The sequence below is a fragment of the Actinia tenebrosa genome, unplaced genomic scaffold (assembly GCF_029948245.1).
Source record: "Actinia tenebrosa isolate PJP-AT-01 unplaced genomic scaffold, QUT_ActTen_1.0 PGA_scaffold1__47_contigs__length_23844297, whole genome shotgun sequence".
Classification (NCBI taxonomy): domain Eukaryota; kingdom Metazoa; phylum Cnidaria; class Anthozoa; order Actiniaria; family Actiniidae; genus Actinia; species Actinia tenebrosa.
The window spans coordinates 23,249,347-23,268,640 of NW_028292578.1; the positions used below are offsets into that span (position 1 = coordinate 23,249,347).

Consider the following 19,294-nt stretch of genomic DNA (forward strand, 5'->3'; position numbering starts at 1 on the left):
AGTTGAGCAAAATAGGAACTATGGGATTTGGCCTAAATGGGGCCTACGAAATGGGTTAGAACTCTTCTCTTCTCTTCTCTTCTCTTCTCTTCTCGATCTCTTCACACACACAGGCACCCATAATGATAATCGTAGCGAATATTATTTACGGTCCTCCTGTGGTTTCTTTCTTTCTTTGCCAGACGTCTAATATATCAGCCACAGGCTTCGCTGGTGCTATACTCAATCTACTTTACTGCCCTAAATTGACAAAAAAATAACGATGGAGATCCCCCAAATCCAGTATACCAAGGTATAGTTCTGAAATTCTGTTGAATTCTGTCCTCTGCTAAGATGTATTATAAATGGGGCTCGCGCTCGATCGTTCATGCCATGCAAGTCCATATGATTTTGAGTACAGCTTTACTAGTATATAAAGCTTACATACCCCAAAAAATTTTGCTCTAATACGTAACCCCTAAAATTATTTTGTCAGTCCTTCCTTTTCCATAAAGCGAGCTACTTTGACTGCATCTTTTAAATCTAAAACCGTAAGTTTTGCATGTACCAGGTCGGGCAGTTCCTAATGGAGCTTGTCGGATTCAATATCAATAGCTCAAATTACTAGTACTGACGAGAGTTCAAGAGAGAGAATATTGCACAACTTTAGATACGTATAGTATGAATATGCAATGCACTCTAGTCTCTAAAGATTTTAAAGTTAAATATATTCACACAAACTGCATAGATATTCGTGGTACACTGTTAAAACAATAGTGTTTACACATGCTTTAAATCATAAGCCTAAACTAAATCCAAATGTTAACTGTAAAATTCCGGCAAATCCAAAGCTCATTAAGGTATTGAGAACGTGAATCAAAATTTAAAGAATGTTTTTTGTGACCGGTATTTTGTATTTTTCTCGATGTCTTTCAGAAGACTTGAAAATTAGAACGTAGAAAATGCAAACGTGTTTACTTGCTGTGAGCAAACTAAGACTGGAAAGTCAGGAATGGTTGGATTGGAATACGAAGCTTGGAATTGTAGTTTATATTGCCTATATGTCGCTATATAAAAATTTATTCTTCTTCGTTTTCTTTCTTTCTCCCTTTCTTTTTCTTTCTCCTCTGACTTTTTTTTTCTTTAGAATAAATTTTTTTATTAATCATGAAATTTTAATAAATTATAATTATTCATTTGTCTCATGATGAAGGGTCATTTATAGAACCACAACATTTAAAACTGCAATCTGCTAGTCTTTACCCAGGGATGGTGTAAACTTGATGGTGTGTCTGTCATTTACCACTCATAGGATCATCTGTGTTGTGGTTGGTTGATTGGTTTGAGCTGTGATTGGCTGTTTTGTTGTTAGGTCTCAGCCCAGAGTGTTTTCTCATATATTGTCAGGAATTTCTATACCCCTTTAACTATTGATGTTATGGATTAGGGTGGATTTGGATCTGAAAATGGCTTTCTTGACTTGACTCTGAGACACACTAGTTAATTACATCATGTTGTTTCTGATTTGGAGTTTATATGCCAGCCATGATCTTGAGGTCTGAGAAATGCTTTCTACATATGGTAGTACTGCTACAGTTCCATCCATCCATCCATCCATCCGTCCTTCCGTCCGGCCCACCTTCCGTCCGTCCGTCCATCCATCCACTCAACCATCCATCCATCCACTCAACCATCCATCCATCCACTCAACCATCCATCCCATCCATCCATCCACTCGACCATCCATACCATCCATCCATCCACTCAACCATTCATCCATCCATCCATCCACTCAACCATCCATCCCATCCATCCATCCACTCGACCATCCATCCCATCCATCCATCCCTCCATCCACTCAACCATCCATCCATAATCTACATTAATGATCTACCGCGTTGCCTCGACTATAGTACAACTAGGCTTTATGCTGATGATACGACTTTATCATTTTCTGACTGTGGAATTAATAACCTGAATAATCAAATGGATATCGACTTAGAACATGTAGCTTCTTGGCTCTGTGCCAACAAACTCACTTTGAATGCTGTAAAGTCAGAATTTATGTTAATTGGTTCTCGTCAAAGAATTTCTACTTTAGATGACACAGACTTATGTCTGACTATAGACGGTACCGCGTTAAAACGATCTAAAGAAACAAAATGTCTCGGCGTCTATATTGATGAAAATCTGACTTGGCGTTCTCATGTTGAGCACATTAAAAAGAAGATTGCATGTAACCTAAGCACGTTAAAGAAAATTAAGCCAATTTTAAGTAGGCCCTATCTAATCAAAATCTATAAGAACATAATTGAGCCTTACTTTAACTATTGCTGTTTAGTTTGGGACAGTATCGACGAAACTTTAACTAGCAAGTTACAAAAACTACAAAACCGTGCAGCCCGTATAATTACTGGCGCACTGTATTTAAGCGTACGAACGAGTCAAATTTTTAATGAACTCAAATGGATACCTTTAAATGAACAAAGACTGCAACAAAAGGCCATTATGATGTTCAAAATCGTTAATGATATCGTCCCATCTTATTTAAAAGATATGTTTTCCAGCCAGATTGGTACTCAATCTTACAACTTAAGGCGTTCTTCTAAAAATTTACAAATTCCAAAAGCCAGAACTGACTATTTCAGAAATAGATTTGCTTTTACTGGAGCCTGGCTTTGGAATTCTCTGCCTCAGTCATTAAAAGAAGAACGATCCTTAAAAGTATTTAAAAAGAAAATAAAACGCTATAGGTTTTGCACTGACGACAACTAATATTTAATCGTTTTAGTTCTACGAAATATATCTAATTAACCTATTATCTTATTTCAATCGTATATTTATTGTATCAGTGTACCATTTGTATATTTTACATAATTATCATTTGTTAATATAGCTTCTACGGCCTCTAGGTAGAGCAACATTAAGTTTTTTTAATCTTGATATTGATAGAGTTACCGTGCTTAAATAAAGATTATTATTATTATCCATCCACTTAACCATCCATCCCATCCATCCATCCATCTATCCATCCACTTAACCATCCATCCCATCCATCCATCCACTCAACCATCCATCCCATCCATCCATCCATCCATCCATCCATCCCATCCATCCACCCACCCACCCATCCATCCATCCATCCATCCATCCATCCATCCATACACCCACCCACCATTTAAACCAAAAAATGCTTAAATTTCTGTTTTTCTATCATTATTCGTATTTCAGTTATTCATAAACAATGAGTTTGTGGACGCTGTAAGCAAGAAGACCTTCCCAACCATCAACCCAACCACTGAAGAAAAAATCTGTGAGGTAGCTGAGGCGGACAAGGTTAGTGGGAAAATTGAATGGCATTAGACTGGTGATATTATGGCGTGGAGCACACTAAACAGCAAGGGTGACGCCAGAGATGGATCCAGGGGAGGGGTGCAGGGGGTGCGCACCCCTCCCTGGTTGGACTTTGTGCCCCAACTTCGAAGATAACGAGTTTTTTCACTTTGATTGTAAGGGATGTACCCTTCCGTCAGGGGTTAACATTGTGCACACCACCCCTCCCTGAACAAAATCCTAGATCTGCCCCTAGCTGGACGCGTACGTAGCGATAAAACGTTCGCCTTCCGTCTCAGCTTTGAGCCCTATGAGGTTTTGTTTACGAGGGGATGAAACTAACTAAGAGCTAGTGGCTAAGAAACCTGTGGCCCTTGTTCCATAATTGAATGGGAATTTAGAAGTTGATTTTTGTGGAGGAAGGAAAACCAGAGAACCCGGTGAAAACCCTCGAAGCACAGGAGAAAACCAACAAACGACTCTACTCACATGACCCTCAGTCTAGGAATCCAAACCGGGTTGCATAATTAGTGAAAGGCGTGCGTTAAATTAATAAGTGGTGATAACTAGTAGAGCACTAGCGTAACCTGCGTCGGTGTTTCTGAATAAAACAGTAGGAACTTGTAGATAAATTGGATCACCGTAAAAAGCTTTGTGAAACTGATGTTTCGTCGGAGTAAGTGGCTTTTTACGATGATCCAATTTATCTACAAGTTCCTGCTGTTAAATTAATAAGTTTAATTAACTTATGGAAATGTACAATTATTAGGCTGATGTTGACATCGCAGTCAAAGCAGCAAAAGAAGCGTTCAAGCTCGGCAGCCCCTGGAGGACTATGGATGCCTCTGAAAGAGGAAGACTGTTGTACAAACTAGGCACCTTGGTTGAAAGAGATGCTGAATACCTGAGCGTAAGTAGACACATTCGAATATTCATAGACGCAATTTATATTGATGGTTTTCACGGCGGCCATGTTGGAGGAACTTAAAAGAATTGTCAATGAAGTCTTTTGTTATATCCTCCAACATGGCCGCCGTGTCTTTTGTTATTTAATTCTCTTGGGAATGGTTAAAAACCATCAAATACATCAGGAAATGCAATTATACAAAGATAAAGATACAAGTCAATGAGTTTGTATTTGCAAAAAATACTAGTATAGTAGACATTATAAATATTAGAAAAATACTAGACGCAAATAAACAAATATAACGATAAACAAATTTAGTGTGCAATGATGGTTTAAGTAGCGTAAACGTTCAAGTAAAAGACAGCTAAAAATAATTACATAGGACTTTCAAATATCCCTTCATATTCCTCATTTATTGAGCACTTTACTATCAAAAACATTAATTTGATTTCTTTGCCTACAAATCAATATTAATTTTTAAAAAAAACAGTGTGCGGATGTCTATGTACATAGAGGATATTACACTGCTAGTTGTGTATTACAGCAGGATATAATTTTACAAGTGAAAGCGGCCGTATTTTTACAAAGCAATATTTAACATTAGCTACTGGATATCAAGTGTTAAAACAAGAGCGAAACGATTTGACCGGTTATGAGGCCATAAGACAGAAGATGATGTAGTTTGTAAATTATGATTGTTACAATACTAAATCTAGCTACAAAATCTCGATTTTACTGCAAAACTCCTAGTAAAAAACACTTAGATTTCAAATCAAGTTTTCATCTTTTCGCCTTAACTTGTTTCTGTTTTGCCTTCTTTCAAAGTTCATTTACATTTGATTATTTCCAAACACGTCTTTTTGATGTTCTGGTTCATGAGGCCGTAAATCAGCGGATTTATAAGAAAGTCCATGGAAGCGATTCCCAGTGTTAGTGGTTCTGCTATGTTCATCCAGTCTTGTTTTGTTATCATGGATGTCACCATTAAGAGAGGAAACAACCTGGTGAAGAAAAACGACAAGGCAAGATATGTGGCAATCTTTCCAGCTTTTGTTTCGGATTTTGAGCAAGTCGCTGAAGCGTTTGGTTGTCCTTGGTGCTGGGCTTGAACCTCTTGATTTCGTCGACGAATTACTAGCCAGATTAGAACAGCAAAAATGAAAGTTGCCGCGGTACACACGACGAGGTAAAGCATCATCAAACCTCTCGCTTCCTCCACAACGCTTCGCAGAATCGTAATACTTAGGGAAACAACTAAGGAAACGACAGCAACAAATGTGAGACGACGTTTGGTTACGTGGACTCGGTGCCAAATTGGGAACTGAAGGCCAAGGAAGCGCTCACAGTTTAATGCTGTAAGGAGAACGGCCCATACCGGGGATGCAGCGTTAAACATGATAAAAATCAAATAGCAGTTTTGCTGACGTCTCATTAGATACGTGATTTCTTTGGCAATAAACAGTGGACAACCAATCACACCGTACACCAGATTATTCACCGTCATGGCCCCAAGAAGAACGTTGGACTGCGTTCGGAGAGTTGGCTTGGTATAAAACGCCAGAAAAATCAAAGTGTTGACAAAGATAATCAATGGACAAGTCAAGGTGCTTGCAGCCACAACAGAGTAGGACGCTGCTAGCGAAGCAGGAGTTGCCTTTTCGGGATCCTTCAACTCATCAATATCCTTACAGATGCGGATCCCTGAAAAACTCGACGGGCTTGTCGTGTTTGTTACGTTCATAGTCGCCATTGCTTAGCTCTGATATACTATCTTCACTTGACATTCTATATCAAACTGTGTGGATCTTTTATTGGGTCTCCTTAATAACTGAAATACGACAAAGAATAGAAGCTTTTTTGGTTTAAAAGCCACTAGAAGAACGAGATAAAGAAAACAATGGACATTAAGACTAAGTTCCTGCTTCGAAAGGTTTCCACGGATTGATTAATGCACTAACGGATGGTATTGTTCGACAGTTTGAAGGCCTTTAAAAGATTTTCTTGTCAAAATGCAAAATAGTGGACTAATTAACCCAACTTTTAAACTATCGTCCTCAAAAATAATGAAACTTTGGTGAAATGGTTTTTTTTTAAATATCGGGAAACCAACCTACGTAACACCGAACGAAAGCAAGTGGAATGACATGGTTACACTAAACATTTTATGCAATCTGATGTATTTGTAGCCAAAAATGGCCATTTTCAGTTCAGCTGTGTCAAACAAGAACCTTTATCCCAACTAACGCAGGAAGCTTTCAAGAAGTTCTTTTAATTTGTATCGACTATTGCGTGCCGAAATTCCTGCCATTAACGATTAACCAAGAGAAAATGAATGAATTAAGAGAACGAATGCGCTGCTCGCTCTCATTTTCATGCGTTTTGTTTTTTCGACTTTGGCCTGGAATGACCTGGTCGAGCGCTTGGTAAAATAAATGTAAAGACCAGGAAGTTGAAGCAGCAATTTGCAAGTTTCCCATGGATTTCTTCTCTTTATATTCTCTTGCGTAACTCACAATGTTTAACTTTGTGTATGAATTTTCACGTTGTAAAACCCTCAAAGAAAATACATCCGGCAATGAAATGAAACATAGCGGTTACCACGAAGCCAAAGCTGCTTTTACACGGAGTACGGCTTTCTGCGCGTTTTCCTTGATTTTTTCTCCAGCCCCTGGAGAACTATGGTTGCCTCTGAAAGAGGAAGGCTGTTGTACAAACTAGGCACCTTGTTTGAAACAGATGCGGAATACCTTAGCGTAAGTCGACACATTCGAATATTCATAGACGCAACTTATATACATCAGGAAATGCAACTATACAACGATTCATTTTTTTAAATTTTTTTTTAATGAACACATATAGATATCAAAGGAGATAACGATACAGGTCAATGAGTTTGTATTTACAAAAAATACTAGTTTAGTAGAATATTATAAATATAAGATAAATACTATACAAATATAACGATAAACAAATTTAGTGTCAATGATGGTTTAAGTAGCGTAAACTTTCAAGTAAAGCACAACTAAAAATAAGAACATAGGACTTCCAAATATGCTTTAATAATCCTGCATTTATTGAGCACTTATCCGCACACTATTTTAAGTTTAAAAATAAAACAGTGTGCGGATGTCTATGTACATAGAGGATATTACACTGCTAGCTATGTATTACAGCCGAATAATCTTACAAGTGAAAGCGGCCGTATTTTTACAAAGCAATATTTAACATTAGCTACTGGATATCAAGTGTTAAAACAAGGACGAAACGATTTAACCGGTTATGAGGCCATAAGACAGAAGATGATGTAGTTTATAAATTATGATTGTTACAATACTAAATCTAGCTACAAAATCTCGATCTTACTGCAAAACTCCTAGTAAAATACCCTTAGATTTCAAATTCAAGCTTTTCATCTTTTCGCCTTAACTTGTTTCTGTTTTGCCTTCTTTCAAAGTTCAGTTACATTTGATTATTTCCAAACACGCCTTTTTGATGTTCTGGTTCATGAGGCCGTAAATCAGCGGATTTATAAGAAAGTCCATGGAAGCGATTCCCAGTGTTAGTGGTTCTGCTATGCTCATCCAGTCTTGTTTTGTTATCATGGATGTCACCATTAAGAGAGGAAACAACCTGGTGAAGAAAAACGACAAGGCAAGATATGTGGCAATCTTTCCAGCTTTTGTTTCGGATCTCGAGAAAGTCACTGAAGGGCCTGCTGAAGCGTTTGGTTGTCCTTGGTGCTGGGCTTGAACCTCTTGATTTCGTCGACGAATTACACGCCAGATTAGAACAGCAAAAACGAAAGTTAATACGGTACACGCGACGAGGAAAACCATTATCAAACCTCTCGCTTCTTCCACAAAGCTTCGCAGAATCGTAGTACTTAGGGCAACAACAAAGGAAACGACAGCAACAAATGTGAGCCGACGTTTGGTTACGTGGACTCGATGCCAAATTGGGAACTGAAGGCCAAGGAAGCGCTCACAATTTAATGCTGTAAGGAGAATGGCCCAAACCGGGGATGCAGCGTTAAACATGATAAAATTCAAATAGCAGTTTTGCTGACGTCTCATTAGATACGTGATTTCTTTGGCAATAAACAGTGGACAACCAATCACATCCGTACACCAGATTATTCACCGTCATGGCCCCAAGAAGAACGTTGGACTGCGTTCGGAGAGTTGGCTTGGTATAAAACGCCAGAAGAATCAAAGTGTTGACAAAGATAGTCAATGGACAAGTCAAGGTGCTTGCAGCCACAACAAAGTAGGACGCTGCTAGCGAAGCAGGAGTTGCCTTTTCGGGATCCTTCAACTCATCAATATCCTTACAGATGCGGATCCCTGAAAAACTCGACGGGCTTGTCGTGTTTGTTTCATTCATAGTCGCCATTGCTTAGCTCTGATATACTATCTTCACTTGACATTCTATATCAAACTGTGTGGATCTTTTATTGGGTCTCCTTAATAACTGAAATACGACAAAGAATAGAAGCTTTTTTGGTTTAAAAGCCACTAGAAGAACGAGATAAAGAAAGCAATGGACATTAAGACTAAGTTCCTGCTTCGAAAGGTTTCCACGGATTGATTAATGCACTAACGGATGGTATTGTTCGACAGTTTGAAGGCCTTTAAAAGATTTTCTTTTCAAAATGCAGAATAGTGGGATAATTAACACAACTTTTAAACCGACTATCGTCCTCAAGATTAGCAATTTGTCTTGAAAAATGATAAAACTTTGGTGAATTTTTTTTTTTAAATATCGGGAAACCAACCAACGTAACACCGAGCGAAAGCAAGTGGAATGACATGGTTACACTAAACATTTTATGCAATCTGATGTATTTGTAGCCAAAAATGGCCATTTTCAGTTCAGCTTTGTCGAGCAAGAACATTTATCCTAACTAACTCAGGAAGCTTTCAAGAAGTTCTTTTAATTTGTATCGACTATTGCGTGCCGAAATTCCTGCCATTAACGATTAACCAAGAGAAAATGAATGAACTAAGAGAACGAATAAGCTCTTCGCTCTCATTTTCATGCGTTTTTTTATTTCGACTTTGGCTTGAAATGACCGTGTACTGGTCGAGCGCTTGGTAAAATAAATGTAAAGACCAGGAAGTTGAAGCAGCAATTTGCAAGTTTCCCATGGATTTCTTTTTTTAATTTTCTCTTGCTTAAACGCAATCTTTAACTTTGTGTATGAACTTTCCTTATTTTCACGTTGTAAAACCCTCAAAGAAAATACATCCGGCAATGAAATGAAACATAGCGGTTACCACGAAGCCAAAGCTGCTTTTACACGGATTTCGGTTTTCTATGCGTTTTCCTTGATTTTTTGTTCCCCCGGTGGAATGGATACTTCTTTGTGATGAGTTTTCTTCGAGTCGTTTTGGTCTCGGAAGTCTTTTTTCTATACGAATGACGTCGCACTTAAGAGCTCTATTGCTGGGTTTCACTTGACATCATTTCCTGTCTAGTGGGGAAAGTTCATCATCTGAATTGAAGTTTTCAATAGAATTCTTTCTGGTTGACAGCACATGGTGGTCGGTGTTTGACCACCATTTGAAGCAGATAATGAGATTCAAAGACTTTTATCAGCTGAGTGAAACCCAGCAATTCAAAATATTTCTGAGGGGGCGATGAGGTCCCTTTTTTAGATTCCTTAATACGTAATGTTTTCCCATTTCAGACCACGTGTCATTTCCTTGAGAATAAGATTCTTTGTTAGAGCTGCATCCATATTCATGTGTCTTCTCATGTCAACCGAGCGCAAACCTTAAACAAAGAAATGATACTCTAGGGAATGACATGTGGTCTGAAATGGGAAAACATTACGTCAGAGCCGTAGAGGTCTACTGCCAAGGAAAACTAGCGAGAAGCGGTTTTGAAAGAAAACTTACGTTGGTATCACAACGGGCAGAGGCGGGCCACTTATCTTACATTCTTTACGAAAAGGTCTTGCTGCTCCGCCATTTTGTTTTTGTATTACTTACCGCTGTAAGGCTTGAGCCCGTCAGATACCGCGCGCTGCCCGCGCGCTGTGCCTTACCTTAGCTTGGACCGTTGCTCGAAGGCCACGCGAGAGGAAAAAGGGAATAATATTACGCACAGCGGTATCTGACTTGCTTTTACAAGACAAATTGCTGATCATGAGAACGATTGTTTTTTTAAATTAGATTAATCATCCCACAAGAGAATACGAAGTTATCCCACTATTCTGCATTTTTGAAAGAAAAGTTATTTTAAAGCTTCCAAATTGTCGGACAATACCATCCGCGAGTGCATTAATCGATCCGTGGAAAGCTTTCAAAGCAAGAACTAAGTGTTAATGTCCACTGCAATTGTTTTCTTTATTTCTTTCTTCTAGTGGCTTTTAAACCAAAAAAGCTTCTATTCTTTGTCGTATTTCAGTTATTAAGGAGACCCAAGAAAAGATCCACACAGTTTGATATAGAATGTCAAGTGAAGATAGTATATTAGAGCTAAGCAATGGCGACTATGAATGTAACAAACACGACAAGCCCGTCGAGTTTTTCAGGGATCCGCATCTGTAAGGATATTGATGAGTTGAAGGATCCCGAAAAGGCAACTCCTGCTTCGCTAGCAGCGTCCTTCTCCGTTGTGGCTGCAAGCACCTTGACTTGTCCATTGACTATCTTTGTCAACACTTTGATTCTTCTGGCGTTTTATACCAAGCCAACTCTCCGAACGCAGTCCAACGTTCTTCTCGGGGCCATGACGGTGAATAATCTGGTGTACGGTGTGATTGGTTGTCCACTGTTTATTGCCAAAGAAATCACGTATCTAATGAGACGTCAGCAAAACTGCTATTTGAATTTTATCATGTTTAACGCTGCATCCCCGGTTTGGGCCGTTCTCCTTACAGCAATAAACTGTGAGCGCTTCCTTGGCCTTCAGTTCACAATTTGGCACCGAGTCCACGTAACCAAACGTCGGCTCACATTTGTTGCTGTCGTTTCGTTTGTTGTTGCCCTAAGTACTACGATTCTGCGAAGTGTTGTGGAGGAAGCGAGAGGTTTGATAATGGTTTTCCTCGTCGCGTGTACCGTATTAACTTTCGTTTTTGCTGTCCTAATCTGGCGTGTAATTCGTCGACGAAATCGAGAGGTTCAAGCCCAGCAGCAAGGACAACCAAACGCTTCAGCGACTTGCTCGAGATCCGAAACAAAAGCTGGAAAGATTGCCACATATCTTGCCTTGTCGTTTTTCTTCACCAGGGTGTTCCCTCTCGTAATGGTGGCATCTATGATAACAAAAAAAGACTGGATGAACATAGCAGAACCATTAACACTAGGAATTGCTTCCATGGACTTTCTTATAAATCCGCTGATTTACGGCCTCATGAACCAGAACATCAAAAAGGCGTGTTTGAAAATAATCAAATGCAACTGAACTTTGAAAGAGGGCAAAACAGAAACAAGTTTCAAGATGAAAAGATGAAAAGCTTGAACTTATGAAAACTTGAACTTATGAAAACTGAATGAAATCTAAGTGTTAAGTAAAGAAGTTATGTAGTAAAATCAAAATTTCGTAGCTAGAGTTTGTGGTATTGTAACAATCATAATCATTTAATAATCTTAATCTGTTGTCATATGCCTTATAACGTTAAAAATCTTATCGTCCTTTTTTACTGGGGTATCATTTGATCGATAAATCAAACAGCTTTTCCTTGCTCCGTTCAGTAATAAAGCACGCAGGAAGTGGATTAAGCACGAAAGAAGCGTAAGGAGAAGTTCAAGACAGTGTAAACTTGGAGCCTTCATTTTACGTGAAATTGCATTCCAATTATGCACAAGATATGTAATTTTGAATTCATCCCATCGTTAGATTTTATTCTTTGCTTTAAAGTTCGGTATTATAGAGCATTCGAAAAACGAAATAAAAAAGGGGGTGCCCGACTTTGTTTTAAGAGCTATGAGGGATTAATGAAGTGTTCATGATATTTTGCTTATCAAAACATTGGAATGACGTCATCACGATGGGCGCACGCGCATTATATTCATGCGTAGACAGGATGCGCGCGAACAATGCCCATGAACATCTTAATGGAAGGAAATTCGACAGACAATAGTCCTAACTAATCTTAACTGACTACTTAAGCACAAAATCAATTAGAAAAGTTTCTTAGAAAAATATTTTTTTAATACAGGATGCGCGCGAACAATGCCCATGAACATCTTAATGGAAGGAAATTCGACAGACAATAGTCCTAACTAATCTTAACTGACTACTTAAGCACAAAATCAATTAGAAAAGTTTCTTAGAAAAATATTTTTTTAATACAGAATTTAACGCCGATTCCAAACATGAAAAGAACAATGGGGTGTCCCAAGATCGTTTTGAATTTTGAATAATACAAATTTGACAAGTTTTCGAAAGAAAAATGGAGGGAACCAAGCTTCGCACACGAAAAGTCATAACTCAAAAATTAAAAGAGCTAAACCAAAGTAATTTTCTCAGAACTATTTTCGATAAGTAGCTTTAAATATTTGAAAGATTTGAGAATAAGCTCAAAATTCAGCATTTTAACACGTGGTCTGAAATGGGAAAACAGTGGATTAGGTCTAAAGACGTCTTAACATTGGGCGTAATGTTCTCCAATTTCAGAGCGCGTGTTATTCCTTTGAGTATAATTTCTTTGTTTACGGGTTTTGCATGAGAAGACGCTAGAATATGGATACAACTCAAACAAAGAATCTTATTCTCAAAAGAATAACGAAATGGTAAGAAATAACCTGTTCTAACCTGGGTTTTTTTTTTTTTTTTTTTTTGGCATCACAATTCTCTTTTTAAATCAGAGACTCGAATCCCTTGATGGAGGTAAAATCATCAACGAATCTTCAGATGACATCCAAAATGCCGTCAATTGCTTGAAGTACTATGCAGGATGGGCTGACAAGACAACCGGAAAGACGATCCCAGCTGACGGGCAGTACTTCACTTACACCAGAAATGAGCCTGTTGGGGTGGTAGGTGCCATCACTCCCTGGAACTTTCCTCTGATGTTGGAGACGTTAAAGGTTGCACCTGCTCTTGCTTGTGGATGTGTTGTGATTTTGAAACCTGCTGAGCAAACACCGTTGACTGCTCTATACTTTGGCAGTTTGATTAAGGAGGTGAGAAAAGGAAAAACGCTTCTTTCCTTCCTTCCTTTTTTCAGTCCCTTCTTTCTTTTCTTTTTCTAACTTGCTTCCTTCCATCCATTTTTTCATCCATCCTCTCACTCTCATGTCCATCTATTCATCCCTTCCTTATTTCATCCCTCCATTCATCCTTCCACTTTTACATGCTTCAATCAGTCCATCAACCCTTCCTGCCAACTCCTCACTCTCCTAATCATCCATCCACTCTTCCATCCATTCATCCATTTATTCATCCACCCACCAATCCATTACTCCACTCGACCTTACATCCATCAATGTTTCCACTATTACATTCACCCCTCCTATCTCTTTTATCACACATCTATCCAATCATCTTTTCTTCTCTCCTTCTTTCCTTCCTCCATTTCTCCATCCATCCATTCTTCCATCCATCCTTCCATCCTTCCTTCCATTTCTCCATCCATCCATTCTTCCATCGACCCATCTATCCATCCATTGTCTTACACACCTGTAACTCTCATGTCTTTTACATCAGGCAGGTATTCCTGCAGGAGTCGTCAACATACTGCCAGGGTACGGACCAACAGCGGGAGCAGCAATCAGTGAACACATGGAAATTGATAAAGTCACTTTCACAGGTTCAACTGAGGTACAGAAATCGAAAAAATCTTTTCTTTTTTTTTTTTTTTTTTTGCTTTTATTTCGGAAAGAATTTTAAAAAAGATTCTGTTGTGAATATTAAATGCTTCATGGTAAATAGCGCATTACTACGTTGAAATGCAAGGAAAAAGCAAAGAAAAGTATTCTGTGTTAATAGAAAGAGATGTATTGACTACGATAGGTAAACCATGTTGGTTTAACCTGGTTTTGGGTTCTAAAAGACTCTCGTTATAATCTATTGCGATGACTCGAGCTGCACTAGGCCGTTTGCATTACGGCGTAATTTTACTACCACTACCAAAATGCTTGGCGCATTTTCTTTCTTGTTCAAATTTGTATTTCCTCGTGAGAAAAGTAAGACAATTGCTGCTAATTAACTGAAAAAAGAAAGTGTGCAAGGTATTTTGGTAGCTGCAGTAAATGACGCCTTATTGCAAGTGTCATATTCACTATACAAAGTAACCTTCATCATTTTTTCATAGTAATAATGTCATTACCAACGAACAGGTTGGAAGGATTATCCAGAAGGCAGCTGCCATGTCAAACCTCAAGCGAGTTTCTCTTGAGCTCGGTGGCAAGAGCCCCAATATCGTATTTGCCGATGCCGACCTAGACGAGGCAGTCGAAGGTTCTTTCTTGGGACTGTTCCTCAACCAGGGCCAGTGCTGTTGTTCAGGAACTCGTATCTTCGTGGAGGAAAGTATCTACGATGACTTTGTCAAGAAGATGGTTGAAAAGGCTGTTGCGAGGAAAGTGGGACAACCATTGCTTAAGGAGACTGAACAGGGACCACAGGTGAGCCGGTCACGCCATGAAGTAGGGACGAATGAGGGACCTAGCAGGAGAACTGTGATAAACTTTAGAAGTCAGATTCAATTACCGAGGCTAACATTGAAATTCAAAAGCAATCCACAAATTCCATCGAGAAAAAGTGTGACTTTTTTTAGTTGTGTTTTCATTTTAGCCTTCCTTCCACGATAAATTCGAGAAGAGCCCATTCCAATTGGAATTTAGAAGTTGATTTTTTTGTGGAGGGAGAGAAAAAAACCGCAGAACCCGAAAAAAACCCCTCGAAGCACAGGAGAGAACCAACAAGCAACTCTTCTCACATGCGACACCGAGTCTGGGAATCGAACCCGAGTCGCATTCGTTACAGCTGCGCGCTAAAATGTTTGAAAGTTCGAGGATGAGAGTGCGTTAACATGGAAAAATAAGAACTACTTGACGAAAATAATTTTCTAACCCTTTCACATATGGTTCATAAACTTGTCAGATTGATTCAGATCAATTCAAAAAGATCCTGGAATTAATCGAGAGCGGGAAATCCGAGGGAGCCAAGCTGGAATGCGGTGGTGGTCGTCATGGAGACAAGGGCTACTTTATTGAGCCCACGGTGTTCTCTGGTGTTCAGGATGACATGAGGATCGCCAAGGAAGAGGTATGTAATCGAGAAGGTCGAATAGAGGTTTTGCACCACCACGTGACGGCAGCCATGTTAGATGGCAGGAACAATACGATCGTTTTACCAAGAAAGAATTCAATCCCCGAAAGCAAAGGGATTTTTTGTTTCCCCATCTAACCACAGGCTGTCCAAGCTGTATTATGGGCGTGGGAACGTGGTGGTGCAAAACTTCTATAGAGGATTTGCACCATCACGTGATGGCAGCCATGACAGGAGGCAGGAACAATTGGATCTAGTCTAATCTGATTTACATGAGAAAGGATTCAGTTTCCTAGGAGAAAAAGACTCTATTGTTGTGCCTCCTGTCATGGCTGCCATCACGTGATGGTGCAAAGCCTCTATACAGACGATGAACTTCACTTGCGCCGGACCTACGTGTGCAACATGCAACCAAGCTTCGAAGCTGTATATAGATCCCTTGCATGTGACGTCAAAGCAGCTGCAATTTGAAGGGCAAAACAAAAGAATTTCAATTTCCTGAGAATACTCTATTTTACAGTTCCGTTCAGTGACCACGAATAATAGTTCCAAGTCGAGATTGGGATTTCCGTGCATAGCAAAACTATACTTTTTATCATGCGCGGCAACTCCTACCTCAGTTTGGAGCTATCATTCGTGGTCACTGAACACGATTGTAAAATGAAGTATTGAAAACCTATCGCTATGTCCTCCAAAATGAGCTGTATTCCGACGTTTTGCAAGGGGATTATGAACTATGTTTCCATCCTTCCAGATATTCGGCCCCGTAATGCAGATCCTCAAGTTCAAGACGATGGATGAAGTGATTGCACGTGCGAATAACACCAATTACGGCCTGGCTGGTGGGGTCTTTACGAAGAACATTGACAAGGCACTCACAGTTGCACACAGTGTCCAGGCGGGAACTATGTGGTAAGGCTATGAGCTGTAATAAAGAAAGCGTATAATATGAGTCCCTTGTTTTTATTGATACTCTGAAACAACCTCTGGCTTGATCTAAGTCAGGGCACGGCTAACTCACAGATTGAACCATGAAACAACCTCTGGGCTGATCTAAGTCAGGGCATGGCTAACTCACAGTTGAACCCTGAAACAACCTCTGGGCTGATCTAAGTCAGGGCATGGCTAACTCACAGTTGAACCCTGAAACAACCTCTGGGCTGATCTAAGTCAGGGCATGGCTAACTCACGGATTGAGCACTGTAACAACTCCTAGGCTGATCTAAGTCAACGAAGGGATAAAATTTAGAGAAAAAAACTCTTAGAAAAAAAAAGACAAAGCTCAAGGAAGAGGTAAAGAAACAAACTCTACGAGCTCACAAGTGATGCCGAGTCCAGGAATCAAACCTAAGACCCCCGTCGTGAGTGGCGAGCAAATATTGGCTCCTTCCAAGCCTATAGACGTCATAGACAATAAGTTTGAAAACTCTTTTTTTTTCTTTGCATGATAAAGGGTTAACTGCTTCCTCGCTGTCGCGTGTCAGACTCCTTTTGGTGGATACAAGCAGTCAGGCTTTGGACGCGAGTGGTAAGTGTTTATATCAAGACGTTTTCGTATGACTGTAAAAAGCTCGCGGTATGAACACGGTCGTGAAACGGCAAGGCATACGCCAGACCAATCACATTGCGCGAAAATTTACTCTCCATGAAATCAAATACCAGGAGGCCCTTTGTGCCATTTAGGCGCGAGGAAGATAGGTACAGGCACAGCAATCAAATACCCCCCCCCCCCCCCCCCCCAACAAACGGAATGAACAGGGCGCGGACATAGTCACGGCAAGATCTAGGCACTGCCAGACCAATCACATTGCGCGAGGATTTACACGGACACAGTCACGCCAATGTCACTGCACTGGCAGACATTACATCGCTCAAGAAAAAAATCAGCCAACAAAATTCTAGAAAAGATCGTTGATACTGCAAGGCATGCATTTGGTTCTAAGCTTTTCACAGTCACACGAAAACGGCGCAATACGAAAATTGTTTGCGGCTTCTCCATTGCTGTTCATGATCAGTCCCGCAGAACGTATTGTTGCTGGATTTCGTCTGATGTCAAACATATTATTTTGTTTCAGGGGAGAAAGTTGCCTAGAATCGTTCACTGAGGTCAAAACGGTAAGAATAAAACATTTTAGTATTTTTAGACAAGTGAATATAATAAATCCGGCGCGCTGATTGGTCACAATTTACGTCTTATGCTGTTATACAGTCAATTCAAAAAACGTTGTCGTCGACCGTCTCAAGCCTACGCGACTGGACCGAAAGATATATGGGTAAAAATCACTGAAGCGGTTAAATATTCGTTCTGAATTAACTGTTCCCGCTAGTAATAAGATAATAATGGCGAGAAACAATCCATCAAATGCATGTCTTTGGGTTTAGGGAAAGAAAAACAAAGTAGTTATGATTCAGTTCATGATTCCGAAAATATGAAGGCATTAAAAAAACGTCTCCTTCAACACTTCCTGCTCGCCTACGAAGGTTCGTGCTGTAAACCAGGCATAACTAGTCAGAACAACTCGGCTTCAATGACTACTACCCAGAGTTCCTTTCGGTCCAGTCGCGTAGGCTTGAGTTTGTCGACGACAACATTTTTTGAATTGACTGTATTCACCTACAGGCTGCAGAGATAAATAAAATTTGAACAAAAAAAGTATTTCTCTGTTATTCATTACTAATTCACTTGTGTTAAAAATACTAAAACAATTATTCGCCTCAGGCTCAATGAATATTGGTTATAGTTATCGCTCGAAGACTCGCGTCTCGGTAAATATTCCCCGATATTCACTTCGCCTTCAGAAAATAATTGTCAAATAACATTGAGTTTATAAGGATATATATAGAATATATTTCTTCCACATAAATTAATACAAATTTTATAAGCCGACCTTTCGCACAATTAGTACGTGCATCATCATGGCAATGACTAGTGAGACCGTTTTTTTTTACGTTAACGAGAAACTACTCAGCTCCACGTGAAATTTAGGAGTTGATTTTTACGCACGTCTCACCCTCTATTTTGCTTTTTTCGTAGGTGACGGTGAAAATCCCCGTCAAGAACTCCTAAAGGACAGACGTACTAGAGCATTTATGGCAAAAGAATACATGGGAAAAAATGCTTGAATTTAAAACATTATGTTAACCGAAGAGTTTAATTAGGATATAAAAACGAATAAATATAAATGAACGAAAAGTATTATACACTAGATTCATTAGTCTAAGAGTCGTTTTCCCTGCTTGCTTGCTTGCTCGCTCGTACATGGTCTCTTATTAGCTAGCTAGCGAGGTAACGCGGCTTACTTGCTTACTAATCGGACAAAAAATGGATACAAACGATTTTCAAATTAGGTTGAAATTGCAGGGCGCCATATTTTTTTGTTTTACAAAACCGGCACTTTTGCCTTCCATTGCCTTCCATTCCATAATAGACTATTAGAGCGCGGGATTTTTGATGTTAGACCATCGGTAGGTTTAGACTAATAGCGTTTTCTTTCTTCCACCCTCGTTATTCCCCCTCCCGATCTTTCTTTATCTCCCTCTCGGGATCTCCTCGAGTTCTCCACCTTTCCCCTCTTCGAATAAAAAAACGATCATTTTCGAATTTGTACAAGACTGAACGCGTTACCCTTTGAATATTTAATCAGGGCTAGTCTCATTTCAGAGTAAAAATATTAATAAGAATAAAACAGCGGTAAAGGAATGCATAACAACATCAATACAAACACTTTGTTATTCTATGTACCTTCACTGGAAGACGTAAATATTATACACAAATTAATTGGAAGCAAACTCTGAGCAACAGAAAACTTAAAACTAGTAAGAATCTTTCGATATATTATTGAAATCATG

At 39.4% G+C, this 19,294-nt stretch overlaps 1 protein-coding gene across 1 annotated transcript; it reads left to right on the plus strand.

Moving 5' to 3' along the window:
- Positions 1-144: 144 nt before the first annotated feature.
- LOC116289168 (aldehyde dehydrogenase 1A1) lies at positions 145-18,638 on the plus strand. Its single transcript, XM_031696045.2, has 11 exons — positions 145-292; positions 3,211-3,315; positions 4,082-4,222; positions 13,039-13,356; positions 13,880-13,993; positions 14,512-14,799; positions 15,278-15,442; positions 16,200-16,357; positions 16,899-16,973; positions 17,521-17,560; positions 18,480-18,638. The coding sequence occupies exons 1-11, from the start codon at positions 263-265 to the stop codon at positions 18,510-18,512; spliced, it is 1,467 nt and encodes a 488-aa protein (XP_031551905.2). The 5' UTR covers positions 145-262; the 3' UTR covers positions 18,513-18,638.
- The last annotated feature ends 656 nt before the right edge of the window (positions 18,639-19,294 follow it).

Excerpts from the sequence above, each read along its gene's own strand:
- LOC116289168 (XM_031696045.2), top strand. The coding sequence starts at position 263 with ATGGAGATCCCCCAAATCCAGTATACCAAG. Across the intron at positions 13,994-14,511 it reads CTTTCACAGGTTCAACTGAG|GTTGGAAGGATTATCCAGAA; the intron begins GTACAGAAATCG and ends ACCAACGAACAG. Across the intron at positions 16,358-16,898 it reads GTCCAGGCGGGAACTATGTG|GGTTAACTGCTTCCTCGCTG; the intron begins GTAAGGCTATGA and ends TGCATGATAAAG.